This window comes from Mixophyes fleayi, chromosome 1 (genome assembly GCF_038048845.1).
Source record: "Mixophyes fleayi isolate aMixFle1 chromosome 1, aMixFle1.hap1, whole genome shotgun sequence".
Classification (NCBI taxonomy): Eukaryota; Metazoa; Chordata; class Amphibia; order Anura; family Limnodynastidae; genus Mixophyes; species Mixophyes fleayi.
In genome coordinates, this window is record NC_134402.1 from 155,839,426 (window position 1) to 155,856,843 (window position 17,418).

The 17,418-nt window shown below is 40.4% G+C and overlaps 1 protein-coding gene across 1 annotated transcript in view; it reads right to left on the minus strand.

Moving 5' to 3' along the window:
• Window positions 1–17,418, minus strand: part of BTC (betacellulin) — a 51,273-nt gene that overhangs the window by 13,930 nt on the left and 19,925 nt on the right. The window contains exon 2 of the mRNA XM_075202218.1: window positions 9,999–10,097. Coding sequence (XP_075058319.1) covers window positions 9,999–10,097 — 99 coding nt within the window. The remainder of the gene's footprint in view (window positions 1–9,998; window positions 10,098–17,418) is intronic.

Here is a 17,418-nt window from a genome sequence, read left to right on the forward strand (position 1 = left end):
GATATACACATATATAATCTTGCCATCAAGATGCACGTAAAATAATGTTTGGTATTTTATTTGATATAGATTCTTTAGCAGGGAACATTAAATAAAAAATGACTATATAGTACATTGATTGATAAGACTGTTATAAAGTTGGGGCTTATTTACAGTTTGACGTATGTCTCTGAGGGCTTTTTTGTGTAAAATATGCATTTCCATACATGCACCACGCATATGTCCATATACATACATTTTTGTGCTTCCTTAACTTGCAACTCCTAATGTCTGGAGAGGTGGGATAGTTGTAGGCATGGGTGGGCAAGTGTAGGCAATATGTACAATATGTGTGTGTCTCGTAATTGCGACACCCTTGGATGATGGTGTATTCACAGATATGCATTTTAAAAGATGTTTCTCTTGCGGGGGCTGAAGGGCTGGATATATTCAATGATGATGATTAGTAACAGCAGCATTATTTAGCTGCTTATGATTTGTTGAATGCACATCGACCCCTCCAAATGCAATTAATTAAATCATTAGCATGGCAGCTATATTATATATAGTCACAGCTGTTTATTCACATTACATTATTGATATTTCCATTTGTACTATTGCAGGGAAGAAGATTCCCATTGGAAGGGCAAAACAAAATATGTTATTTAATTTAATTTATATTTGTATACTACATTTGTGCACTTAATTTCATTTTGTATTGGATACATAGTTCACTTCATTACATTATTGTATTGTGGACAAATAGAGTAATGCAAATTTTTCATTTATCACTAACACTGTTAAGCCATATCTATCACTACACTATCGGGGCATAAGTAAACACACTTGTATGATTGAGGTAAGCCAGATGCAAATGCTATTGAATGCACCTTGAGGTGCATCCAACTGATCATATGCTACATACATAAATATAATTTTTCGTGTACGCATTTTGCCTCTGTACGTTCTGAACACATATACTTCCAACTATAAGTGAGGCTCTTAATGTTCTGACCAAGGATTCAGGAAATTGGGCTGTTTAGGTTGGATGCAACTTTAACTGGCCCATACTTAAGGATTTTTTTATTGCATCATTCATAAAACCACACAACACATTACATTAATAATGATGTCACTGAAGCATTATTAGATCACTGACCACTAAAATCTCAGTATAACATCAACAATTACAGCCGCAATCAAAAAGAGTATTAATGACAACACATGCAGGTTGGTAAATAATAAACAAAGTACAAAGCCCACACACTTAACATAAGTGTGGCACAGCCCCTGGAGATGCTGCCAATGCCAAGCAGGCCATGTCTCCAAGGTACCACACTATGTTGCTCTTATATATTTTTTATTTTTAATGATTGATGTTGAATACACAAAAGAGAATTGGATACAAAAACACCTAAAAAAGAGAAGATATGAGCTTGATTATATGTCACTGGTGATTTGTTAAAACACTGAGGTGGTCAGCTGGATCTAATTTCTTACTTGAGGACGTTTATCACTGTGAAGTTTGACAGTTGAATTGATAAATATTTTTGAAAGAAAGATATTTGTATTAAGACACTGTGGGGGGTATTCAATTGACGACGGGATCGCCGAAAATCCCGCGCTCAAAGAATATTACCGTTAATACGGTAATCCTGCGCGGGAAAACCGTTAATACGGTAATTTACTCGCTGGATTTCAGCTCGCAGCTCAGGGAGCTGCGAGCTGAAATCCAGCGAGTAATTATTGTATTAACGGTAATATTCTTTGAGCGATCCCGCCGTCAATTGAATATTCCCCTGTGTGTGTGGTTTGTGCACTTTCATTATCCTTCTGCACAAAACTTAAGGATTACGTTAAGAATTGCTGGCAATTATTAGGTAAATTATTAAGAAAGTCATAATCATCCCTCCTGACAAATTTGCCTGCTTCGTCAAAGTGACACACAAAGTTTACCAATGTCCTCCATTTGTAGCTATTACCTTGGGTAAAAGACAATACATTTCCCATAGATTTTGGACATACCATAACATAGTTATTGACACCTTTTCTTTTTCCATATGGTCCCTAAAGCATAGTAAAGGTAGAAACACATCTATTTTGAAGATCATATATGAACTGAGGTTGTGGCAAACTATTAGTAATTTTATGTAACAAGGTAAAAACATTTGTTGCTCAGTATGGGCACTCATCTATATTGGCATTGCTAATATGCTTTCAATTTCTTAATAAGTACAAAATAATCTCTGTACTATTAGGTTTCCTAAGCAAAACAGGAGATACAAGGCAGCAATGATATTTAAACTATTGTCAGATACCATTTTGCCAATCTTCAGTTGTCTGGATGACAGGTAGTGCTTAATTTCACCATTAATGTATGCCAGGATTTTATTTACTACATGTGATGTCAGATTTACATGTATGATGGCATGACAACACTTCAGTTTGTCATTATTTAAAAGTGTGGCAGCCAAAGACAATAATGATGATGATGAAGATGACAATGATAAAGATAGTGTTGCTGGTGGCCCTATGGCTTCAGACTTTTTTTATTCACTCTGTAATGAAACCATTTAGAGGCCATATTCACTAAACCACATAGGCATTGTGGCATGAGCAGATTTTGAGAGCACCTTCTCTATTTTGTCATATAAAAGGGGTACAGGTTTTGTTTTGTTTTTTTGAATAATACCATCTATGTAATTGCCATTTCGATTCAGCAGAAGTCATTAATTACCCAAATTAAGCATGTTAATTTACATCATCACCCTCACCATCGCAAAGGCCAATAATGCTAGATGTACAATTGAAATGTAGTTTTAATCTTTGAACAGTCATCCCAATTGTCAGATCTGCCTTTTTTTCTCTCAAAGGAGACCATGATGACTTTCCATATGCACGGTGGCTCAGTGGTTAGCACTTCTGCCTTACAGCACGAGAGTCACGAGTTCAATTCCCGACCATGGCCTTATCTGTGTGGAGTTTGTATGTTCTCCCCGTGTTTGCGTGGGTTTCCTCCGGGTGCTCCGGTTTCCTCCCACACTCCAAAAACATACTGGTAAGTTAATTGGCTGCTAACAAAATTGACCCTAGTCTCTCTGTGTGTGTGTGTGTGTGTGTGTGTGTGTGTGTGTTAGGAAATGTAGACTGTAAGCTCCAATGGGGCAGGGACTGATGTGAGTGAGTTCTCTGTACAGCGCTGCGGAATTAGTGGCGCTATATAAATAAATGGTGATGATGATGATGATATGCTGGATAAGGATTGACTTTACGAGCTTTGTTCCATGTTGACCTCAACTGAAGCCACTGTACTATTCACAACACACAACATTTTCCAAATTGATTATTTCATTTGCTGGCCTTTAAGATTATATATGGGTTGCATTTATTGGCTTGGAACATTTGCTGGTGCTTGTTTGTAAGATTGTAGGTAATATAAATCTGGTAGTGATTACACTGTGTAGTATTGGATGCACTTTATGATATATTGCAGTTTCCTTCGCAGTATGGTGACTTTAATTTGGGGCGGGGGCTTAAGTGCTTTTCAGATGTGCTACAAAAGGTGTTTAAATGATTTGTCTAATGTAATTTATTTTAGTAAGGCTCTGCTGCCAGTAGCTACAAACATAGATTGCTTTGTGTTGTTTACCACCTATTAACTTTTTGTGATTCTAAGAAAGTTTGATAAGAGGCACTTTTCATTACTTCATTATTCATTTCAATTTACTTAGTAACGTGGAGTTTTCTGAGCAAATTTGCATTTTGTGCCCATACCAGAGTTTGATTTATCAAGCAGAGGTAAAATGTCATCTTCACCGTATGACACCAATGTTGCATGAGACAACACAAAATCGTCACATTGCAATACTACTGTCTCATGATCCTTGTAAATGGTGTAGCAATCGTACCCAATGGTTCAGATGAACACTATACACACTAGCATTTGTGCTTGTGGTCAGGAGTGTTGGCTTGTGTAATTTTCATAGGCACCCTTGGCTAGCACAGAGAATGCCATATATGTGCACAAGAGTTGTTTTCAAAGGGATCAGACCACAGGCTAATCAGAGCTGTACTCAATATTTTATTAAACAAGTCCATGGAAAATAGAAGGTACACTCCTCTACAAATTGCCAATCCAAGGGCTAATAATATAAAAGTTTTGTTCTAGCTATCTGGGTATTAGTGATGTATGTGGGTAACTAAGAAACCAAAATAACACTGGCACTGCAATATCTAGTAATAATGGTCTCCCTCTGGAAACCATTCATCAGACAAAGATGTGAACATGTGTCCAGAGAGGGGGTGGGGAGTTACCAGCAGCAGATCCTCACTTAATTAGCTGTTGCAAGGATACTATAACTGTCTGCTCTTTTAAGGTCTGCTGGTAAAGTATGGGACAGGAGAGCTGCAAGATTAGCATCTGTGACTGTAGTGTGGCAGCAAAAGAAGCAAGATAGCCACTGCCTCATGTCCATATATGACTCTACCTCAAGGTCTCCTTTCTCCTGGAGGAAGGTACCTGAAGAACCAAGCAAGCTATAAAAGGCCAAGTAACACAGAAATCCAGGAAATTCAGTGTGAGTCAGGTCTGGGGAATCAGTGCACTCCTCCTAGCCTGCAGAAAAGGAAAAGATCCAGCACCAGTTGCAGATGGATTTGCAGATGTGGTGGCAACTACAGCTTAACAGAGAAACCGTAGATGCATACTGGTGGCTAAGGCACTCCTAATGCTCTAGGAAGGCTTTCCTGCTTGTCTTCTAATAGTCTTCCATCAAGTACCCTGGGTTGTTACAGTGCAGTTTATTGTGAGAACTGTTTGACTTTCAATAACATCTCAATAACTGTGGTGAGGCATCTCTGTTATGTTATGTTATGTTGCAAAAAGTCAAATAAATGTTGTTATGTTTATGAACGGTATATCTGCGTATAAACCTTTGATGCACATAGCTTGGTTGGTAGGTGGTGGTGTAAGCTGTTGTCTATAAGCCCAGTAATGCAGGGTGTCCTGATACCATACTACTGCCCTCCGCTTGCGAGCTCCTTGGCCTGTGATAACCCCAGCTTCCACTGCTCACAGGAGATGGGAGGGGCCCCTAACTGCTAGTTAGCCCATATTTTTTACAGCAGGTGAGAGCAGAGAGATCACCACCAGGTAACCCTGTATTTTAATTTATTACATTTATTTTAACAATGTGTGAGGAGTGGACACGATCACAGAACTGTCTAATTCCGCTGCTCTCTCCCCACACTGAGTTTTTATAGGCTCACTGCCACCCATAGATGTAAAAGATTTCCAAAACTTATAAAAGTGATAAACTTCATTTAAACAAAAGCACTCAGTCCAGCACAAAAGTGTCTGTCATGCCATGTTTCATGGATAACTTTTTTGCCAAAGGTGGCACGCAGCCCCCTGCGTCCTGGCACGCTGTCCGTCCTAAGTGACAGCCGGAGAAGAGCTGAACTGCTGCGCAAGCGCAGCAATTCAGTGTCTGGAAAATAATAAATGACAGCCGGAGAAGAGCTGCAGTTCAGCTCTTCACCGGCTGTCATTTATTCCTTTTAGTTCAGCTCTGCACAGTTCCCCCCAAGCACCATTGCGGACCAGATCACGCCTGGAAGAGGTAAGTACACAATTATATAATTTTTTTATTCATTTATTAGTGGCTTAAAATTATTTTTTATGCAATTGTGAGGCATAACAGTCATTGGGGGCATTTTTGGGCGGCTGAATATTCATTGGAGCCATTTAATGTGTGGCTTAAAAAAATTTGGAGTCACATTATGAGGCATAATAGTCATTGGGTGAATTTTTGTGTATCTTAAAAATATTTTGAGGCACTTTGAGCTATAAAGAGAATTGGTGGCATTACTGTGGCATAAAATGTATTGATGGAATTACTGTGGCATAAAATGCATTGAGGGCATTACTGTGGCATAAAATGAACTGGGGGCACTCATGTGAGGCATAAAATGAATTGGGGGGGGCAACTGTGAGGCATATTTTAATTTGGGGCAACTGTGTGGCATATTTTGAATTGGGGCAACTGTGTGGCATATTTTGAATTGGGGCAACTGTGTGGCATATTTTGATTTGGGGCAACTGTGTGGCATATTTTGACTTGGGGCACCTGTGTGGCATACTTTGAATTGGGAGGCAACTGTGTGGCATACTTTGATTTGGGGGCAACTGTGTGGCATATTTTTAATTGGGGCACTGTGTGCCATACTTTGATTTGGGGGGGCAACTGTGTGGCATACTTTGAATTGGGAGCAACTATGTGGCATACTTTGATTTGGAGGCAACTGTGCGGCATACTTTAAATTGGGGGCACAACTATGTGGCATAATAAGAATTGGGGGCACAACTATGTGGCATAACATGGATTGTGGTGATTTATGTGTGGCATAAAATTAATTGGGAGTATTATTGTGGCATAATATGAACTGAGGGTATTACTGTGGCATAATATAAACTGGGGGCACTATTATATGGCATAACATGAACGTTTATTTGTTGGTCCCATTACTATTAATATTATCATGGTATTAGCGTAATAAAATAAGAAATAATTAAATATATATTTATACTATGTCTGAAGCCCTTATAGTTCTTATCCCTAAATCGGGAAAGGATCCCTTGTTTCCAGAATCATACAGACCTATATCGCTATTGACAACGGATATTAAGATTTTGGCAAAAATTTTGGCGACACGTTTAAATCGGGTAATTAGTGAGATTGTACATCCTGACCAAACTGGTTTTATCCCGGGTAAATCTACGGCTATAAATCTGCGTAGGCTTTTTTGCCATCTGCAGTTGCCCCACCCTGTGGAGGAGGAGGCGTTGGTGGTGTCGTTAGATGCTGCTAGGGCCTTTGACTCTGTGGAGTGGAGGTATCTGTGGGCGGTGCTGTTGAAATTTGGGTTTGGACCGGTTTTCATTCAATGGGTTCGACTGCTATACTCCTCCCCTACAGCTAGAGTCTGTGTAAATGGCTTTGTGTCCCGTCAATTTGTTATGGGCAGAGGTACCAGACAGGGGTGCCCTTTGTCCCCCACTCTATTTGCCTTGGCCATAGAGCCATTGGCATGTATGATTAGAATGCAGCCAGATATTACTGGATTGAGGATGGGCTGTAGGACGGACAAGATTGCCCTTTATGCAGATGATATGTTGCTCTTTTTGTCATATCCTATCCTGTTTGGCAGGTACTCTGGGCTTTTGATTAATTGGGACAAATCCAGTGTAACTCCGATTAAGGGTGCCTGCCCTTTGGGTCAAGCTTTGCAGACTTCTCTTAAATGGATCCCGGTATTTAAATATCTTGGTATCTGGATATCCAGTGACATGGGTCAATATATCCAGCGTAATGTCCAACCTCAGATTGATTATCTTAGGAGCCGGATTGGGGTATGGAAGCAGCTGCCACTGTCGGTCACAGGTAGAATTAACCTGGTCAAAATGATAATCCAACCAAAGTTGTTGTATGTTTTGCAGCAGTCATCGGTGTATATTCCTCATAGCACATTTCGATATATTGAACGTCTCATGGCTTCTTTGGTGTGGGCAGGCAGGAGAGCAAGAGTTAAGCTTACTACTTTATATCGCTCTCGAGGGTCGGGGGGTTTGGCTTTGCCGAATCTACGGCTTTATTATTTTGCTTCCCAGTTAACGCATATTGAGGTATGGTTCCGGTCGCGGTTGGGTGTAGATTTGCACGATTTTTTAGTCTCTGAGACAGGATCTAATCATACACGTGTGCAGTTTCTCCTGGCTGGAAGAAAGGTTGGGAGGGACCCCCCCCCCCCCTGTTAATTCAGGCCATGAAGGTTTGGCGACTCTCAGCCCAGATTGGGGGTGGATTGGATTTAGATCCGTGCACTCCACTCTGGGATAACTTGGATTTTGGAGAAATGATTAGGATGGAGGTAGCTGGAGCCTGGTGACTCTACAATATAATACATGCTCTGGCCTCGCAGTTTCGGGGAGCTGCCCCGAGCTTTAGTGCAGACTCCTTAAGGGTGCAACTGTCAAGGTTGGGCCAAAGACGGCAAATCTCTTTTCTGTATTCAATATTGGTGGAAGGATCTGGTAAAGGGGGCTTGCCGGAGCTGCGATGCAGGTGGGAGGGGGATTTGGGGAGACTTAGTGACAAGGCATGGGATATGGTGTTGTGTAGCCCGAAAGAGGTCACTGCATCAGTCAGATTTCGCCAGGTCCAGTTTTTTCTGTTACACAGAGCGTATCTCACCCCTCATCGGCTTTCTAAGTTTAGTGGGGGTCAGAAGGTGCTCTGTCCTAAGTGTAAGAGTGAAAAAGGAGATTTTTGGCATATGCTCTGGGAATGTCCGCTGGTTTCATCCTTTTGGGGAGAGGTGGAGGATTGTATTAAAAGATTGGAGGTGGGAGTGGTGGCCTTGACTCCAAAACTCTCTATATTCGGTTTGGGCTTAAACAAAAAAACCCGTAGACTTATTAGACTGCTTATCAACACGTTACTTATGTTGGCAAAGGTGGTGATAGCTAGAAAATGGATGGCACCTGAAGGCCCGACTTTGAGTAGCTGGATCGACCTTGTTAACGATACAGTCGGCCATGAAAGGTTCATGTACACCAGCAGGAACCTAGTGGATAAGTATGAAAGAATATGGTACAGATGGAGGATATCCCCATATGTTACGGAAGGGTTGAGGGAGGTGGAGCTCTCCTAATGAATGCTCGGGGCAGACATCCAGCCGCCTATTGTTGAGTCATTAAGGTCAATGATTATATTCTGTATTATCAAAACTGTGATATTATTTTATTGCATCTTGAAACTGTGGAAGGTGTGCATACCTTGGCTTATATATGTGAATGTCAATGTTTTTTCCTTTGTGATACTATTGTGTATGGTTACTTGATAATACCTGTAACACTGTGTGGGTTATAATTGGGGATTAAGTCCAATGTTATGGGCTTTTTTGTTGTTTAGAAAATGTAAAAAAAAAAATGCAATAAAAGTTAATCTGATTTAAAAAAATATATATATATTTATATACACACAGTGGTCAAAGTGGAAATTTAGTAGTGGCGGTACGAAAAATGTAAGTGGATGGAATTTTATGGTTTTACAATCAAAGCAGTAAAAGAATTGGCGTTATGGCTTACCACCGTATACAGAACACTTCGACACACACACATCTATATATATATATATATATATATATACACACACATACACACACAATATGTTTTATTAATAACATCTTATCTTGAGCAGTATTACAAAATATAAAACTCTTGAAGGGTACATTAGTGAGATGATAAATGCGCATACAAGTTTGACAGTATGAATGACACTTTCTCGCATAGCTTTTGCGAAACAAATTCAGCTTCATGTGCACATGGTACCATGGAGATGTTGTTTTGTTTTAAATTATACAAGTAAGGGAGAGAAGAGAAAGAAAAGGGGATAAGGAGGTAGTGTGGGGCAAAATGGGGGGGGGGAAGAAGAACAGGTTGGGAAGGTTAGGAGAAGGGGGGAGGAATTCACGCTTTTATGTCTTTAGCAGAGGGTAATAGTTAAATCTGGTATGTCCAATAACGGATCGGGTTTGACTAAAATTGGATCGGGTTTGACTAAAATTGGATCTGAGGGCATTTGGGGTCTAAGGGCGTGTGGGGCTATTTTGGAGTAAGTGGCAGGTCAGAGTAGCATGTGGTGGAGTTTTGGAGCAAGTGGGCATGTGAGTGCTTTGTGGGAAGAGTGGTGTGTATGGGTGCTAAAGTTGTTTGGAGGCTGTTTTTTAGGTTTTATGCCTACAAGTTATAGAGATGTAAATCTGACTCTCACTGAATGAGAGCGATTGTGAGTAATATCTTCACATTTATCATGCTCTCTCGCCGGTCACTGCCGCCACATGGAGTATACTTGCCTGACTCCTCTGCATTGTTGAGTCCTACATAAATGCAATCAGCCACTATACAGTATTTTCTTAAAAGCGCTACAATATTATCACAGGATGCTTGCAATCATTACCTGAGCAGTTTTCTATGTACTCGGGGCATGGAAAACTTTTAGTTTCAGGCTGTGCTGTTGAATTTCCATCTGATCTCACACACGGGGAAATGGCAAGACCTTTCAATAAAACAAAGCAGAAAAAACATGTGATTTCCATACTATATGTTAACACTAAGTGCAGCATACAATATAACATGAGATATTCAGTATTCAGTGATAATGATCTGCATTACCACTAATTTCAAAGCTTAAACTTGTATAATTATTAATTTTTTTAATACTACAAATTTAAACAAATTCTTCTAACACCAGGGGGTATATTTACTAAACTGTGGGTTTGAAACAGTGGAGATGTTGTCTATAGCAACCAATCATATTCTATCTGTCATTTTGTAGAACGTACTAAATAAATGATAACTAGAATCTGGTTGGTTGCAACATCTCCACTTTTTCAAACCGCAGTTTAGTAAATATACCCCCAGAACTGTTTTTAGATAGGCGTATACTTCTCTTAATATTCTAATCCAAACCCTTCATTAGACACCATTGTCTGAGTGCCCTGACATTTTCCAGTACTAATAAGAATATTTTGTGTACAATCTTCTATTTTCCATAAATTAAAAAATGCACAATTACATTATAAATGTTCCTCTTTGATTACAATTATTATTATTTTATATAGTTCCAGTCATATTACACACTGCTGTACAGAGAATATGTCATAATTCACATCAGTCCCTACCCCATTGGGATCTAATTCACTAATACATACATAATCTAAATGATATATAGTAAGGTCCAGGCAAACGCATAGAGAATATACAAACACATAGATAGGGCCCTGGTTGGAATCAAACTTATGACCCAAGTATTGAGAGGCAGCAATGCCAACTACTGCACCACTGTGCTGCCCTTGGAGACGTTTTCAAAGAAATAGATATAGTAGTGGCTTTATTCCCATATGTAGGATTTTGTTTCAGAGATGATAATGGACACATTTACTTTCAAGAGCTTGCACAGGCCCCTTTTGGACACTTTGGACAGACTTGTGGACAATTTAATTATCCCTCCTCTCGGTTTGGTCACCAAGAAAGTTTGGATTTATCCAACATTTATAAAATTCTGAAGGGGGAGGTCAGTCAACAATGCAATTAATGGACAGCAGTGCAGGGTGCAGTACCAATCTTTCCATAGGGCCCAGGATATTCTTCTTCTTATTATTATTATTATTATAGCTTGCGGTGAAGGGGCCTTAATGGCAAATTCATATTTCTCCCTCTAGATCCAAAAAATCTTAGATTTTTTTTACAAAATGTTATTTCGTTGACTGTTTGCCCACAGTTTGTGCTATTTCTTGTGCATATTTTGAAAAGATCAGTTCATTTCTGCATTGGGGACTAGAGGTGGGGACAAATTGTAAAACTATTGCACATTACTTTGATTTTTCTGCTTGTGAGTCTGGTGTACACAGACACATGCCAATAAATGCTATATTCATTACAACACTTTAGGAGGTTCCCATAGTCTATGGTAAGACAATGGGATTGAAAACAAATATTTCATAACCACCTACAGAAATACATAAAAGGAAGAATGTGTAGGCTACTACTACACAAAAACAAATTTACCCTAGCTAAAAAGGTTACACTCAAGGAAAGACAGGGGGAAGTTACGGTTTTCTGTGATTGTTTTGGACAGGTTGAAAACTGCAGATGTACAGAGTATTTTTAAGGGGGGTTTCCCCTCCACCGGAAAAAAAAGCGAGAGAGCTGCCGCGCATGCGCAGCAGCTCAGTTTAGGCAGCACTGTACTATACAGCAGCCGCAGTGCTGTCAAAGAAGCGTCCGTGGCGGTGCTGTATACAATACAGCACCGTCGCGGACGCTTCTTTGACAGTGCCGCGGCTGCTGTATAGTACAGTGCTGCTATATAGGGCACTTTTTTAGCGGAGGGAAGGGGTTACTGGAGACCCAGAAACCCCCCCTGCGTGCGTCACTGATGTATAAAATGGTGAACTGATCGAAAACTGCTAGAAAAACGCCATTTTCAAAAGTGCCACTTTGCAGATTCCATCCCAATTTTTAGCCATGATATCAATACAAAGCCTGCAAACCGCCAGAAAAAAATAGAGGTGGTTCTGAGAAACCTAATTGCAAAAAACGCTTAGGTTGCCTATAACAAAGTGCTCCAAACCTGTCTGATACTGTGGGGGTGGAACTATGGCTATGCTACTCAAGCTCTTGCTTGTGTGCAAATGCTGTTAGATTTTGTATTGAGGAGAAGAGCAAGGAGGATAACTAGCACCAGGGTCTGCGCAAGCTCAGCAGAGCGTGGGAAACTTCCCTTTACAATGCAGTGCCGCTTGAAATTTAATCGCCGAACACGCCGGTGTTGAAGAACCCGCATGTTCATACATTTACCCCCGTGTCTCTTCCACTCACACTTGACTCTGGACTCCCTATGCGATCAGGGGGTTGTCAAATGTTTAGTCTCAATTGTACAAACATCCTGCAGCTTCATGAGCTGGTGAGATGATTTGGACCCACATCAAACTCCACTGCAGTGTCTGAGATACAAAGGTTAATGTGCTCTCCACTTTATGGCCACAGGGGGATTTCAGTCTGTGTGCTCACAGGAAGTAGGGCTCACAGAGGCAACATTTTCAAGGCACTTTTCCCAAGTGTTAAGTGCTCTTAAAAAACTGTTGCGCACATATATTTCTAGATACAGAGAAATGTGTTCTGGCTTACAGTACGTGGATATGGTAGTCCAATGCTGCCTATAGGAGTAATGGATTCCCGTTTTCCACCTTACACAGAATATAATTCGTAGTAGGAATCTAAGATGCAAATGGATCACAATATAACCAATCATGTAAAATGATGTACACAATGTAAACGGTATGGGTAAAAACGAAAATTTTTATACTGTCTCAAAATAAACAAAAAAGAAATATGATGTGTACATATATCTGCTTCCCCTGGCATGATGCCGAGTTCCACTGTCACAAATTCGCTAGGAAGACTGCACATGTACCTGTAGCAACTGGACACAGAGGCTCAGAGTCTAACACGCACTCAGTGTTCACCAAGGACCGGGTCAGAAGCAGAACAGACAGCAAAGTACCGAGGGGAAATCAAAAGAGTAGTTTTGGTATCCAAGGGCAGAAAATAATCAGAAAGAAAGTCAGAACCAGGAGAACCAAACAGAACCAAATTGACATACAGAAGAATAGTCAGGAAGAGGCAGAAGTCAGAACAAGATTTCCTAAATTGGATCAACTCCAAGGAAAACTAAGGAACCACACCAGATCACAGGAGAAGTGATCTAACACTCTGACACTGGATCAGTGCCAGAGCCTGCCTTAAATAGGCAGTATAATTAAGGTACCAGCAGTCAGTGATGTCAAACTGGCCACCGATACAAGGATTAAAGATGTGTAACATGTATGTGAACAACACACAGTAGCAGCATAATTAGCTGCATGAGTGTGGTAGGTGATTGCATACCTGAGACTGACAGGGGGAGAGCTGAATGAAGCTTGTAACTATTTACCTAGCAACCAGCTGAATCAGTGAACTGTAGGAATGATCCTACACATAGTAGCAGTAATTGCACAGATGATAGATCAAACCAACAGGAGAGATCCTTATTTCTTAACAGTAGTATTCTATCGGCTCCCGATACTACTTAATGTCTTGGGAGCCATTGATTGCACACACATTGGACGCACCACAGGGTGGAGAACTACATGAACTGCCACCATTTCCACTTTCTCAAAATATTGCAGGCTGTCCAGGCTCGTGCCATGCTTATATTGTAGTCAGTCAGCCTTCTATTTTGAGAGCAGTGAAACGACAGAAGGATGGCTGGGTATGCAAACAATACCATCACTTTTGACATGTAACTTGTTTTACATGCTTACTTCAATATATAGGTAATAAATATAAGATCTGAAGAATAAAAATTATCTTTGTAACTGGAATTTCTAATTATGCTTTCAGGTATCAAGAACAAGAATCAACTTACTTCAATGAAAGACTCTCCTCTACTCTCTATTCCTATAGCTCTTCAAACGCCTATCAACTAATATAAGGATGTAGTTTGCAGTGCTGATGAGGTTAAAATCTTGCTTGTTTGAAGTGGTTAAAAACAGGCAACTAGAAACATGTTATTTTTCAAATATATCTTCCCATAAACTGATTGCAGGTTTGGGGTTTGTAAACTGTCGCACATCACTGGAGTTTTGATACTCCAAAATGCTGTATAATACATTCGGTGCATGGAAATCAAACTCGCCAGCTATTTGCATCAGTTTGAAAAGCGCAAATAAAAAAAATGCATTTCCCCCACAGTCACTTCTGAGTCTTCACAACTTTACCTGCAGAGTGATTCCGATGGGTAGAATTTTTAATAAAAAAATTTAAATAGCTAAATTAAAGATTAAAAACAACACAAATTCATTAAAATGTGCAAATAACTCTTTTCCATCATAGTGGCAATAGAGCTGTGAATGGCTAAACTAACAAACAGATGTATTCTACTATAGCGCGACAATCTTGAAGTCCTATAGGGAATAAATAACCAATCTGCATTTTTACCACCTGTGATTAGGTTCCAGCAGGTATTAGTGTAATAAAAAAATGTCAAAGTGAAGCATGTCCTAGGCATACATAATACCATCACTGAAGCCTTTTCCTACTTTAACTGCTCTTTTATCACAGCCCCACCCCCAATTCAGTTGCACTAGACAACAACCTGTTATACTTATTGGTTAATGTGCAAACCTAAGGCGGTTGCCAAGTTAAGTGCTTGGCCAGGTTATTTTGATGTTTATGCTGATGTTGCTAAGGAATTTATCTATATTGCATTATTGTTGCTTAGAGGTGCCCATTGACCTAATACAGCTTGTTAAGTTGTATACATGAGGTTTAAGTAAATGTAGTGACATTTGCAAGCTAATGAATTACAATGGAAACTAATTGTAAACAGTGTGAGATGACCTGCCTTCAGATCTACACTCTTAGAGAATGTATCTCACCACAATTCATGACAAATACGTTTTTCTTTCATAGAAATAACCCCTAGGGTTTATTCTATTTATATATGTTTCTTTTACAACATATAAACATTCATTCTATTTCATTTTGTAAAGCTTTGCTATCAAAACAATAGTTTACAAATATCACTTAATTTAGTCTAACTAATTTCTAAGTTCAAGCAGCAATACTATTGTATAGACAAGTCATCAAATAAGTGCACTCTTTTTGAGAGATCTGTCCTGGCCCCAGAATCATATACAATGAAGAAACAATATAGGATGTAAGCAAATGTACCTGAAAAAATTATTCATTCATATCAGTGGCAATGCTTTGTGACAACTAAATTTGCTCACAATTTTGTGCTACTGTGTCTATATCAAATTTAATGTATTCCAAAATCATTGTACGTAAAATTCTGCAAATGATTCTCTTATATCCGAGTGGTATTTATTGAGGAGTATTATTTGTGACTCCACACATGTGGTCAATGGAACTAGTCATCTATAAAGTCAGGCTGGCTTCTGAGTGTCAGATTTTCCAAATAAATATGGTGGCGGTAATGTGTCTACAAAGTATTGTGAGCCGCTACGCTCACACTGCTGGGAGCCAGTGTGTTCAGCTGCAGCTGGTTGCAAGACAGCCGGGATGATTTTCCAGCCTTGTTTTTGTCACATGTTCTCAATTGCAGCAATAGGCTGTGGGGGGTGCTCGCTCCTAAGAGAGCAATCTGATTTGGTATTATTATTATTATTATCATTTATTTGTTAGGCGCCACAAGGTGTCCGCAGCGCCGTACATAGTACAAACAGTAAACCATACAGGGTTAAACAGTACAGAACAGTAAACACAAAGTACCAGTGCTTCAGAAACTCCGGGACAGACAAATGGAGTAAGGACGGAGCAGATGAACAGGTGTGGAGACACGAGGGAAGAAGTGCCCTGCTCAAACGAGCTTACATCCTAAGGGAGGGTGGACGAAACAGACACAAGAGGGAGCGGTGATACCAGGGGAGAGAGGGAAGAGCGAGCAGAGTAGGTGAGGAGTTAGGTGGATGATTGGTAGGCTTTAAGGAACAGGTGAGTTTTAAGTGCTCGTTTGAAGGAGCACAGCTTGGGAGCGAGACGGATGGAGCTGGAATGGGAATGGGAGGTCATTCCAGTGTAGGGGGGCAGCTCAGGAGAAGTCTTGGATTCTGGAGTGAGAAGTGGTAATGAGAGTGGAAGAGAGGCGCCGGTCAGTGGCAGAGCACAGGGATCGGGCAGGAGTGTGAATGGTGAGGGGGTCAGAGATGTAGGGGGCAGTAGACTGGGAGAGAGCTTTGTAAGTGGTGGTAAGGAGTTTGAAGAGGATTCTGTAGGGGATGGGGAGCAAGGCAGAGAGGGGAAGCAGAGGAGGAGTGGCGTGAGAGAAAGATATTAGTATTAGTACTTTAAATCAGTGATACGTAACCTGATAAATTTTAGGGGTCGCATAGGCTGCCTTGTAAACTTCAAAAGGTCATCACATTACCCTTAATATCAGTAATCTAAGTTAAAACAATACATTTAATCAAAGAAAGATACTTTGAGGACACAGGCATTGGAACCGTAGTTCTCTAGATACACAGCCCTCTAGATTCACAGATCACACAGGTAAGGACGCAAGAGATAATAGCCTGCTTATTTATCAAATGTATACACATAGATTAAATGCAACAGTGCTCCCTGAGGAGAAATCTATCCCCCACCAAATAAAACCAAGTGTCAGTAAGTTCACCAGTGTCAGTAAAAATCCCCAACAAACGCCTGCGCAGGTTACTTCTCAGCTCAGAGTCCCAAAAGGCACAACTTCCCAAAAACACAGCCTACAATTGAAAAGTCCAAGTGGGTCAGTGGTTCTGATCCAGTCAGTGTGCCTGTATGTCTTGCTGATCTGCGCCACTTGGCCATCTCTCCCCCAGCTTGTTAGGACTCTGGGTATCAGTCTACCGATGTAGGCTCACCAATTCCTCAGAATCTGCGAGTGTCTCCCAATGGAGTGATGACAAAACAGTCTTAGAGGTTCAGCACCCGATCTGGATAAGCAGGCCCCTGGTTCAAACGATTCTCTCTGGCACTGATAGAGTATGACTACGCAACATCAGCCCATATCCTCTCTCTCCAAATTCCCAAGCAACAACCACTCTCCCCTCAGGGTTTCCCTTTTTGTCTCTCTCCAAAATCCCACAATCCTTGCCCCCTCCCTGGACCAATCCCACAAGTCATGATCCATTTTCATTGGTGGTGGATGGAATTTAATTGGTAACAGGAAGTAAAATATGACCTCAACAGTAGCCCACCTGCTGTTTCCTGCCACCAAGTCTGGCTTGGGACGTACTGAAACAATGGTCAGTCAATAGTCAAAATCCAACCTCTTG